General features: G+C 42.7%; 2 protein-coding genes across 2 annotated transcripts in view; both read right to left on the reverse strand.

Annotated features, from left to right (window-relative positions):
• Nucleotides 1-4,565, reverse strand: part of carmil2 (capping protein regulator and myosin 1 linker 2) — a 62,647-nt gene extending 58,082 nt beyond the window's left edge. Inside the window, exons 1-3 of the mRNA XM_024282369.2 lie at nucleotides 4,107-4,565; nucleotides 1,051-1,154; nucleotides 457-507 (exon numbers count right to left, since the gene is read on the reverse strand). Coding sequence (XP_024138137.1) covers nucleotides 457-507; nucleotides 1,051-1,154; nucleotides 4,107-4,179 — 228 coding nt within the window. The 5' untranslated portion in view covers nucleotides 4,180-4,565. The remainder of the gene's footprint in view (nucleotides 1-456; nucleotides 508-1,050; nucleotides 1,155-4,106) is intronic.
• A 1,967-nt stretch (nucleotides 4,566-6,532) lies between these two features.
• The window catches only part of ctcf (CCCTC-binding factor (zinc finger protein)), an 11,934-nt gene continuing 6,182 nt past the window's right edge, over nucleotides 6,533-12,284 (reverse strand). Inside the window, exons 9-16 of the mRNA XM_024281952.2 lie at nucleotides 10,822-10,955; nucleotides 10,630-10,750; nucleotides 10,400-10,549; nucleotides 10,162-10,322; nucleotides 9,246-9,428; nucleotides 9,043-9,175; nucleotides 8,731-8,964; nucleotides 6,533-7,810 (exon numbers count right to left, since the gene is read on the reverse strand). Coding sequence (XP_024137720.1) covers nucleotides 7,566-7,810; nucleotides 8,731-8,964; nucleotides 9,043-9,175; nucleotides 9,246-9,428; nucleotides 10,162-10,322; nucleotides 10,400-10,549; nucleotides 10,630-10,750; nucleotides 10,822-10,955 — 1,361 coding nt within the window. The 3' untranslated portion in view covers nucleotides 6,533-7,565. The remainder of the gene's footprint in view (nucleotides 7,811-8,730; nucleotides 8,965-9,042; nucleotides 9,176-9,245; nucleotides 9,429-10,161; nucleotides 10,323-10,399; nucleotides 10,550-10,629; nucleotides 10,751-10,821; nucleotides 10,956-12,284) is intronic.

Genomic DNA, 12,284 nt, shown 5'->3' on the forward strand with positions numbered 1-12,284 from the left:
TTCTTGCTGTGAGGCAAGAGCGCTAACCACTGCGCCACCGTGCAGCCCAATTTCAGCATCTTCAGCGGCATCATTCAGCTTACAGCATTCAAACCAGCATTATCACATGTAATGCTGTATATTTAGTTCATAATTATGTTAAAAAGTTACAGTTTAAAAATGTTCAATAAAGGTTTATCCTGTTCGGCCCGTGACCTAAGGTGTGTTTGGATTTTAGCCCCCTGTGTGATTGAGTTTGACACCCCTGGGTTAGAGGATGAATGGACTGGTGAAAAGGTACAGTAGAAGCAATGGATGGTTGAAGTTTGTTGTAAACATGCTTACATCCACACGTAAGGTGGAGGGAGGTCAAGAAAGGAAAGACTAACAGGATGTTTAGCTGAGTTCAGACAGAGCTGTCAGGTGATGTCATGTGGTACTGGTTTACCAGAGATGGGACATTTGAGGTGGAGATACCTTCAGAGGCTGCTTGTTGAAAACCAGGAAAGCCCTCCATCGACACAACACCTGAGACAAGAAGCAACTGTCAGAGCACAGCGATCTTCAGAAGGTTGTACACTCAAACATCTGCTCAGAGGATCAACATGGATGTGCACATGCGTGTTTTAGTCATCAGCTCTTTCCAAAGTACAACGAAAGGACAAATGTAACATAAATTAGAGTCTGCACTGCTAGGAAGAATGAAGTCATGTGGTATATGAGTGTGGGTCCATTTAAAGTTGCTCTGAATGTCTGGCCAGCCATGACATCATCAGGTTTTCACACTGCGGTCTGCTCTGAGCAGCCAGGTGTCAAAACCGCTCTCAGTCTTCATGTCCTTTTCAGTCTATCTTACAAAAAAATGCTTTTCTATTTTCAGATGAGTGTTCTGACTGCCGTAGAAGGTCATATTTGTCTTATAACCCCCCTCCCAAACACACAAACACACATTCTTACTCTGATTTTTTTGAGTATTTATTTTTATTTTTATTTAACTGAATCAAACAATAACAGCATTTATTCCAATAAGAAGTACACTCAATGATCATCACACTGTGCTTTGAGACTCACCACAAACCTGCTGGCAGCTCTCCCCCCTGACTGGCAGCAGTGGGTTGGAACGATGGGGGTAATCTGACAGACCCTGTAAGGTTTCAGCATCTCTGAGATCTGATCTGTTTGAGAAGTCAAGAAAAGCAGAAACATCTGAGGTTATTCACGCCCCTTCCATTCTTCAACACCTCACAGTCTTCTACAGACCAACATGACAACTGCTGCCTTCAAATGTGGAAATGCAGACACATGAAATACTGGAAAAATGCTTGTTACTGTGTTTTGATTGATCTTGACAGAGCAGAACACTTTTATATCAGCACAGCTTTCATGTGGGATACCTCAAGGTTCAGTTTTAGGACTCATTCTACTTTTATCGATCACACTCCCTCTTGAAGAGCTAATCTCTCAACCAGATCACAAACATTTTTGATCATCTCTATGCTGACGACATCCAACTGTGCTCATTTATTAAGAGTCTAGTGTTTAAAGGGGTTACATTGGATTAAGAATTTAACTTTTGTCTCGTAAGGGGCACCACCTTCCTTTCATTGAAAGATAAAATACTCTTCAATAAGAATGTATCAATCTTAGCTTAAATATTCTGATAGTGAGGTCCCCACGGATGGCTTTGGTAGAGGAGGTGTAACCGTCTGGGCACCAGTCAGAGCAAAATCGATCTGGTTATTGTGGATGTCTAGTCCTGGGGGGGTCAAACTCAATCGCAAAAGGAGCCAAAATCCAAAACATACCTAAGTCGCGAGCTGAACAGGATAAACATTTATTGAAAACTAAAACTACATTTTTAAGACTTTAAATCTGTAACTTTTTACCAAAATTATGAACTAGATACATCGTATTAACTGCAATATCACTAGTGTGAATGCTGTAACCTGAATTTAGCCTCTGAAAATGCTAGTGCTGACAGCAGAAGATGCTGAAATTGATAGCTAAAAACGCTGAAGCTGATAGCTAAAATCACTGAAGCTAATAGCTAAAAACGCTGAAACTGATAGCCAGCTAAAATATTAGCGAAATACCAAATTAGCCTAAAAAAGTTAAAAAAAAACTTAGGTTAGCCAAAACAGCTAGCATGTAGCTGATAAAAATAGCTAAACTTCAAAATATCCTAAAAAAACTGAAATAGCCTACATTAGCCAAAACAGCTAGCATGTAGCTGAAATATTAGCTAAACTCCAAAAAAGCCTAAATCTCAGTAAATGACAAAATAATACAAAAAGCTAGCAGAATGACAATTAATTAAACTTTAAAACTGTAACTTTTTAACATAATTATGAATAATAAAAACAGGAATATTATTAGGGAATAATTCAACTTAAACCTTAAATAACTTTCAATATTTTACTCTCCATAAAACTATATTTTGTCAAAATTATACAAGTTAGAAATAAGCACCATATAACATCGGGCGTTAATCAAATAAAATAAAATGATCTGGAGGGCCGGATCCGGCCCCCGGCCCTTGACTTTTACACATATGGTCTAGTCATTCACCTCAGAGATATCATAGAACCGTCATCATCCCCCAATTCCACCAGCACACCCCCAACTTTCTGTTCATGGATGATAATGCTCCATCACATGGTACCAGGTTTGTAACAGGAGGACTTTAGGAAGCATTTGTGGCTCATATGGTATGGCCAGCAATGACCTCTGACCTGAACCTCCTAGAGCACATCTGGGACCAACTGAAGCAGAGGCTGGTTGATCGTCCCCCTAAGAGAGCTGGCAGAACTGCATGTAGCACTAATGGAAGAGTGGAACACCTCAGAACAACATCCTGAGGTTAGTGATGAGAATGAGATATCAGTGTAAAGCTGTCATTGCAGCAAATAGTGGAAATACACGATCAATGCTTATCTTTAATAATGTCTTAAATCTGGGAGTAATAAATATAAACTAATTAAAAATGTTGTCTCTTCTCCTTCATTATTAGTAATATCAAAGGGAATTTTGATGTATTTCATGCAGTATTTCACGTATTTCCTTTTAAGTTTTTCGCCCTGTATTGTAAAGCATTTGAGATTTTATCTGGGGAAAGTGCTACAGAAATAAACATGACTCATTTACTCCACTGTCAACTATTAAAAACGTTTCTAAGCTCATGCTTAGAAATATTACCAGGGTCAAATCCAGTCCACTCTGTGCAGCTATCTATATGTAATTTACTGTTCTGACATTTGGGGAAATACTTCTCAGTAGCAATAAAAAATCTTTTTTTTCCAGAAAGAGCTGTTTTAATGATTCCTGAGGTTGTTTTGGGGATCTTACTGATTCACTTGATAATAAAATTCATCTTCAGGATCAGAAGCAAACATTTGATCAAATAATTTAGGCTCAAAGGTTTAGAAATGATAGAAAAACTGACTTTAACTTTAATTTTGGACAAATAGAAGCTACGCTGATGTAAAACTGGAATGATTTGGGCATCATGAATCAACTGAGACGGGATTTCCACCTGCTCCTTCTTTACAGCACACTATGATTGTTTTACTATCACAGCAATCGATTTATTGTGTAATACTTCATGTGGTTTTGGGGTTTCATTTGTCTTCTTAAATCTCTGAGTGCTGTTTGAGAAAAAGGGTCAAAGATCTTTTGAGATGCCGAGGCTCCTGTTGCTAACCTGTCTCCTTCTTGAGTTGTTAGCCGGTTTAGCTTTGGTTTTTGAAGAAGAGAGAATCTCTCACAGCAGAAAGGTTCCATGTTTCAAAGCCCCCCAACTGCTTTACTCCCTCAGTGTTTGAACACATCACAGGAAGACCCAAACTGTTTCCAAGTTAAAGGTTAAAGGTTTCTGAAGCACAGAATTGAGTCGATCAAATATTTCTACAGTGATTCACCTGAAACAGATGTCTGCCATCACACCTCACCACATGATCTGATGGAGCACGGCAGAGGATTTCTTCAAGTCTTAATGTCTCTGGTTCTTAGGTTTGCAGCTCATAGGATTCTTTCCCATCGTACACAAAGACCGGCTCTTTGTCAAACCAACTGAACATCATGAACTTGGTGTACTTCACAGAAGAGTACACTGTGTGTGCTCTCCTTACCTTGCAGCTTTGGAGGAACAGAGTTTGTCCTGTGGATCCATAGAGCCTGAGGCGTGGTCCCCTGCTGCTCCATGTGCTCCGATCTCAGACAGAAAGAAGGATGTGTGGAGTGTGAGAACACCTGCTGGGCCGAGCACCTGTCCAGTGCACAGCTCGGATCACCCTTCTTCGTTCTTCTCCCACACACTCATGAACTCAGAGCACACATCCTGTTCCATTGTGTGAGTCACTGTAAAGTTGCACACACAAAACATGAAGTGTGCAGGAACATCTCACCTCCCCCACCGGCAAACCGTTGGCAGGAAATGAGCGGCTCACAGCACTGAGGTTCACATCAGCAGTGCTGGATGAAGATGCGCTGCAGCAGGAGTCACCTGATCACAACGGCTGCTGGGGTCAGGAGGGGTCGCCGCATTGACAAAATCGTCATGATGATGAAGATTTTCGTGATGACGTCACAGGTCTGACAGCACAAATAGTTTGTCTGAAAACAATCACATCATTTGCTCAGAATAATAGCAGACAACTGGAGGAACACAGTTCTCATTGGTCACATCAGGAGCAGACGTTTTCAGTCTAACAGTCATGTCTGCTTGCCCTCAGTTGCTATGGTTACGTCATTGAGGCGGCCTAAATTAAGTGAGAATTAGTTGTTTATTCATTTAAAATGACAGAACAATCATTATGCAATTACATTTTACATGTTTATTGAACAAACAGCTCAATTCTAATCTGCAGAAAAGAGAAACCAAACAGTTTGATGGATTCTGCTGGTCATAAACTGGAAGTACAGGTTCATCCAAAGACTTCAAGGTTCTGAAGGTTCTCAGGGGAATTCCAGACACTTTGAACAACAGAAATCAAATGACAACTTGACCTGGATGACTGAAAACACTCAATACTTTCAATATCATCTGTGTAATCAGCTTAAACAAACTATTAGATGGGCGAAAGTGCAAAAGTTAGGCAGGTGTGACAAAATGCTATAAAGATTGAGATATATATCTAACGATTGATTTGATTCAATTTACAAAATGCAAAGAGAGCAAATGCAAGATTAGGTATAGTCTCACAACTGGACGTATTCCTTGGAGAGTTTGATCCATATTGACATGAGAGCATCACATAGTTGTGGCAGATTTGTCACTGAACATCCATTTATCCTTTATAACCTGAATCTATGATCCTACCTAGAGTATAAAGATTTGATATTAAGTCCTGACCCGGATATTGATAATTCATGTAAAGAAAATGGTATGGTCAAGCCAGGGTGGGATTATATAAGTTTGCTTCCTTCCACTCCCTATCAAGTGATCTACCTGTGATTTTGTATGTTATTTAATGTATTATTACCTGATTGCTTGAAATAAACCATTTCATTCATTCATACGCTAGAGGAAGAAAGTGTAAACAAAGGGTTGATGGGAAATTAGCAGAGATAACTTCCACGCCAAGTCACAACTCAAGAGGGAAATTTTAAATGAACTCCTGCTGCTCTGTGGAAAACTGTCTTATAAAAACAACCTTGTTTGTTTTATTTGGCTATAAACTGCATAAAAATAATTGAAAGACCGATGGGAACAATTTTACAATAGAGAGGGGCTTTAAACCTCCTTTCTTCCTCATTCTGATGCTGTCTGAACTGAGGGCAGATCGTCACGACCACGTCTACATGCCTGAATGCATCGAGCTGCTGCCATCTGATTGGCTGATTTGTTGACGACAGGTGTACATAATTCAGTTGCTTGTGAGTGTATAGTGTGTGATGAGAGATTTTTAATACTTTGTCCTTCACTTGAATGCTTTGCTCATTTTCTTCACTTTGCACCAGATCCCCAGAGCTGCTGTGACAACTGAAAATCTCCATCAATAAAATGGATCTTATCTTAAGGTGACAGTTTCATGTCAGCGTAAGACTGAGCACAGCAACAAGGTATTTCAGCGTCAGAAAGGTCTCTCCCAGACAGACGGTTCAAGATGTTCAAGGTCTTTTGAAGAACAAAAAAAGAAAATGTTTAAGATCATAGACGTCGAGGAAACTTGGTGCATCAGATGAAAGTCATTATCCTTTGAAATCACATGTTCAGCAGCTCAGAACAGCAAAAAAAAAAAATCAAGGTCCACCCTTCTAATGTCCAGAGAAGTCTGATCAGATTTGGTTTTCATGGATGAGTTGAAGACAAACCTCTGATGCAAAAAGAAAGCAAAGCAACTCAAGACAGAGCTGCTCTGGACTGATGAGTCCAAATATAAAACTTTTGTTTTCTGTGTTTTTTTCCACCTGCATAAACCTTTGTGAACATTTCCTGAAATGGGAACTGTAGTTGTGTGTGTGCACATGGTGCTGCAGCCTCATCCCTTCATCAGGATCTGCTCCATCCTGTATGCAGGAGGCTCTTCTCAGATGAACTACCGCTGTACCACAGTCAGTGTGATCTGGATTCAAACCACTTTATTCTTTGTGTGTGATTCTTTCCATCATTCATGTTTGTCTGAGTGGTTAATACATGTTATTTCATAAGAAAAAGTCAGATTCCTCTGAACAGCTCATTCCAGACGCAGTGAAAGATAAAGACATGACAGCAGAGGAGCAGAGTTTGTCCTCTTTACCAAGGATTTGTGGGAAAAAAATCATCAAACATGACAGTGGGGACAGCTCAGAGAAAAACAGAAACAAGTTTATGAAAATAACGATAAGTGTGAGTCTCAAGCAGCTTAAAATCAGCGTTTAAAAACATTATAAGGATCACATGAGTATTTACATGCAAACATGGTTGGTTGTCACGCCTTCACATGGACACGCCTCCACAGACACTCCACGCCTGGAATGTTGGATATCTGAACTACAGAAGAAGAATTGACCCCCCCAATCCAAACTCAGGGTGGGGTCTTCATTGGGATCAGCCCCCCATCTTGGGGACTCTGCAGAGCTCTCAGGCTGAAGGAGGACCACAAACACAAGCATGATTCTGTAGGCGGGGATGGGGGGGGCTACAGGAAGACATAAGTGAAACCAGAGCAGCTGTGGGGGGGTACAATGCAGAGTCAGGCTCTGTTACAGACGAGGGTTCCTTTTTAAAAACAAACCGCTTTGTTGCCATGACAACAGACTCACACAGAGACAGCAGTTTTCATTTGCCCCCACCAGAGAGGAGCACACCCCCCCAAAAATGTTTTTGACATATCTACTGACACTGCAAGGAAACAAGGACAAACTAAAAGGGAAAAGTGAAGCTGCGTCTGATGAAGGCTTGATCTGGTCAGTTGAGAGGGGCAGGCAGAGTTCTGGGTGAACATTGGGAGGGGAGGGGGGCATCTAGATACACTTAGAGGACATGTACATTAAAAAACAAGCAGAACCTCGGGGTGAACCCGTCCACAGGTCAGAGCTGCAGGTTCATCAGTGTACAGAGGATGCATCCACGGTGCCCCCCCACCCCCACGCAGGAGCGTGAACGTTCACCGGTCCATCATGCTCAGGATCATCTCCGGCGTCAGGTCTCCGTTGGCAGCTGCCACCGTTTCCTCGTTGTCGGCCAGCTCTACAGTCTCCACCCCCTCAGCGTCCATAGCTGCATCCTCCACAGCCAAAGCCACGCCCCCCTGCAGGGGAGCCACCGCAGCCGCATCGGCCTCCTCCTTCTTCACTATAATGTTCTCCACCGCCCCAGTGCTCTCATCCTCCACCTGAATGACGGCAGCAGCTGCACACAGGTGAGCACAGGTAGGATGTGATCATGTGACTCGTTTCAATGAACAATGGATGCAGTTTGTTTACTTTCAGCATCAGTGAATCTATATTTGAAAGGAATCTATAGATTGTGAATGTAAATCAGGGGTGTGCAACCTGCGGCTCTGGAGCCACATGTGGCTCTTTGATGCTTCTTTGTGGCTCTCTGGTTGAAGAAAAATAAAACGTTTGTCATTTTAAAAAGTATTTTTTGGACTGCAGGGTGCATCAAGCAAAACTAACTCATTCCTAAGTTTACCTCACTCCACCAGGCTCCTGACTATAGTACCCACAATGCTCTGACAATCCATGAGGCAAGTTTACCAAAGGTATACTAAAACGGAGTGCCGATTACCACAGAAAATCAATTGGAGGTCATTTAGATTAACTAGATTCAAACTTAAGGAGAATTTTCTTCTTTTTAAATAAATCCAGGGATTTCTAATGTGGTTTTTGATCTGAAAATGGGGCAAGGGTCACTTAGTTGACTCTGATTTCATTTTGGTTTATTAGATTCATCACAACTGCAGATATCATACTCTCAGCTACATTTTCTGCAGTGAAACATTTCCACAAGGTACAGCATGTATTTTATTTTGAAAGGGAGTCAAGTGACTGTCAAAAGTTAACTATTTCTTATTTTTTAAAGGCTGACTTATCTTTCTGCTTGCGTTTTATGTACACTAAAGAGCAACAATTAATTTATATTCATCATAATAATGACGTAACATAAATAGAAATGAGGGTCTTACTAAAGGGTGCAGTAAGACTTTGTGGTTCCTACTGAGTTGTGCTCAATGAGAAATTGACCCGAATGGCTCTTTAAGGTTGCAGACCTGATCTGGGTTTATGTTTGCGGGTGCTGTGAGTGTAGCTGTGCACGTGCCCGCTCACCTGAGGATGTTTTATTCGGCGTTCTGACGGGCTTGCTGGGAGTGGGAGGTTTAGGAGCGTTCTTAGGGGGTCGGCCTCGTTTTCTCTTGACCGGCGGCTCTTCGGGGGCCGGGACTGGGACGGCAGCGGGGGCTTGGTCCAGTTCCAAGCCCTCTGGCTCATCTTCCTCCTGTAGCAGGGAGGCGTCCTCCTCCTCAGCCTCGTCGTCGTCGTCTGGATCCAGCTGGTCCTCATCTGAGGGACAGAGGCTCCGCCTTTAGTGCTGTAACAGCAGAAGCAACAGACTTCCAAGATGGAGGAGGAAACTCTCACCACTGTCGTCATCATCTCTCCGGCTCCTCATCTTTTTCTTTCGGCCCCTCCTGCCTTTCTTTGGGGTGGGGGCTCCGTTTTCTGCGTCGTCTATCTCCCCACTGCAGTTCTCCGCGTGCCGCGCCATGGTGTTCTGAAAGACACACACAGTCAGCTCAAAAAGGGCCCCACCCCCCCAGCAGAGCGGCGTAGCGCATCCTCACCCTGCGAGTGAACGTCTTGCTGCACTTGGGGCAAACAAAGGCGGTGGGGACGAAGTTGGGGTCGTGGTAACGCTTGAAGTGCATGTCCAGCAGCTGCTTCTGCCTGAAGGTCTTCTCACACTGGCTGCAGGCAAACGGCTTCTCCCCGGTGTGGGTCCGACGGTGCATCACCATGTGCCGCTCCTGAACACAGAAGAAGTGTCCTCAGGTGACCCAAAAAACCTAACTTTCAGGTTCTCGTGTAACCAGTTGGTCTCTGATGTTCTCTGAGACCCGGTCATGACAGACAAGGGTCCAAGAAGAGGCTGGTCACTGGCCTGACCGCTTCCAGAGGAAGACCCTGAAGGCTGTGATGAAGGTCACAGGTGAAGTCTCTGAACTTCAGCTGGAGCTGCTCAGACAGAGCTCACATTTTAGAATGTACTTGCTCAAAGTGGATACAGAAAACAACCCAAGAGTGAGCCACAAAACCCAAACATGCTGGAAACACACATGAATAGCAACGTAACTCAGCGCGAGCTATGGATGTCCTCATACTCTGAAACCAAACCATGTTATTGGCTGAATCCCTACTGCATGTGTTTGCATATGTTGATGTTAGAAGAGTCAAACACATGTTGTGCTAAATAGAATATATTTGTTTATTACAGTATGCTTACTATAAGCCAACTGAGAGTTTTTTTTGCTACTTATTATCAAATGAGTTGTTTAATAAAACACAAATAATAAATTGAACCAAAACTAAACTGTGACCTACAAAGTTGAAGTTTGAACCAAATTTTGAAAAAAGTAAATCACAGTTAACTGACTGGGTCCGGACACAGGAAATCCCTCAGAATTGTAGCAGCTTCTCCTTTGTTTGTTAGTAAGGCTGCTACAACACTGGAGTCTGAATGTGAGGTGTGCGCACACAAACCTGTCTGCAGCAGTAGTCACACATGTCACATTTGAACCTCTTCTCGTTCTTGTGGGACTTCTGGTGCTGGATCAGAGCGTAGCGCTCGTGGAAAACGGCATCGCAGTAGCGGCACTTCTTTCCAGTCTCAATAAACGAGTGCTGCTTTCGAAGATGGACCCCTTCACAAACGATAAGACAGATGCATGAGATGAAGCGGCGCCCTCACCAGCTGTGTGTGTGTGCATGTGCGTCTTACCCAGGTCACTTTTGCGAGCGATGACCGTGTCACAGTGAGGACAGTGGAACTTGGCCACATTCTCAGTGTGCTTCTGCAGGATGTGCATCTTCATGGTTCCGCTCTGGGTGAAGCGGGCGTGGCAGATGTAGCACTCGTAGGGCTTCTCCCCTGCAAACATGAGCGTGCACACTTACAACAGGAGTCCAGGAGGAGCAGACGCCCAGCTCTGCTCTGTCACAGGGTTTTACCGGAGTGTGTCCTCATGTGTCTCTTCAGCTTGTACGTGTCTCTGCTGGCGTAGCTGCAAAGGCTGCACTGGAAGGGGCGCTCCCCGGTGTGGGATCGGATGTGGCGCTTCAGTTTGCTCACCTAGGCAGAAGCAGAAGAAGCCATCAGAGGCTTTTCCTTCTCCACTGCAGCGCGAGTGGACAGGAGCTCACCTCCACACTGGCATAATCACACATGGAGCACTTGAAGGGTTTCTCATGAGTGTGTTTGTAGCGTCTGTGACGAACCAGCTCCCCGCTGGTCACGAAGGCCATGTCACAGTCCGTGCACTTGTGCGGTCGTGTTCCTGTGCAAACAATGACTGAGCGTCAGGCTCCACCCCCGAACAACCCAGCCTGAGCTGAAGACTCTGAAGGCTTATTTCCACTGATCTGTTTGCAGTGCATCTCAGTTGCAATGACACAAAAAAACAGAATATCAATTTATCAATCGGAATGTTTACGTCGCTTTTGTCACGTCTGTCCCTGACATCCGTCCTTCCCTATTGCAAGTATTATGTAGGAGTTCTATTTCCAGTCCGTCAATGTGTCGATTTTGCAACAAAAAGCTGGAGAAATGAAAAACAGATCCAGGTTGAAAAAGAAAAAATTTCATTGAATTTTCAATGAAACTTGAAAAGTTAAAAATAACATTTTTTCTGTTTATAAATGAAGTTTACTTTGGTAAATCATCCTTATTTTCCTCACTACTGATGTTAACCTAATCCAAAAACAGTTGTCCAGCAGAAGATAACATGTCCTTCAAATCTTTTTTTAAACATTGATTTCATTCTAGTCAAAATTGTGAATTTATGGCTAAGAATCTCCTTAAACCGTAGAATAAACTGTAAAGTTTATATTCTGACATTAAACTAAACAGGCCTGTGTGTCTCTGAATCTTCTAGAGCAAAATATTGGCAAAAAGTTTGATTTTCTTTAAGATCTGTTTGTTAAAAAAGAAGATTGGAAGCCCATATTATCTTTTGCTGCACGACAGCATCAGTAAGGAAAATAACGATGCTTACCAGAGCAAACATACTTTATAAGCCGAAGAAATGGTCTTTTTAACTTTTAATGTTCATTTTCACAGTGATTTATTTCTAAGAAATCCTGTTTACATGTGTCCAAGTAGAAGCAATATTCATGAACAAAATGCAACTTTCTCTTAATTTTTTTAACGTTTTCTTCATGAAAAATCTATAGCTCATTCATTTAAATCATAATCGTAATGTAATGTAACGTGCGGCTGGACGGAGACGATGCTGAGACGTTTTTCTGCTGCAGACATTTTAAACACGATGGTTGCTACACTAACATGAATAAATACAGAACCCTGTTGTATATTTGAGCTTTGCTGCTCCTTCTGAGTTCTGTTCAAGGAGAAACGGACCAGAATGGTTGAAGACTGAAAAATTCCAACTGAACAGCGTGACAGAAAGTCCAAAGTCTGCCTCGGTCCCCATGCACGGCAATACTTGGTAGAGACACCTGACTGGACGGAATCTAGACAAATCAGCAGGCTGTTTGGTGTGGCAAAGAACGTAACGCTGAGAACATTTTGAACGCAAAAACAAAGACAGGGCAAAAACGAGATGAGGCACTACGCATCTAAAAACGTCTGTGCTGCAATCGCAAAA

Source organism: Oryzias melastigma, linkage group LG6 (genome assembly GCF_002922805.2).
Source record: "Oryzias melastigma strain HK-1 linkage group LG6, ASM292280v2, whole genome shotgun sequence".
In the NCBI taxonomy this organism is placed as follows: domain Eukaryota; kingdom Metazoa; phylum Chordata; class Actinopteri; order Beloniformes; family Adrianichthyidae; genus Oryzias; species Oryzias melastigma.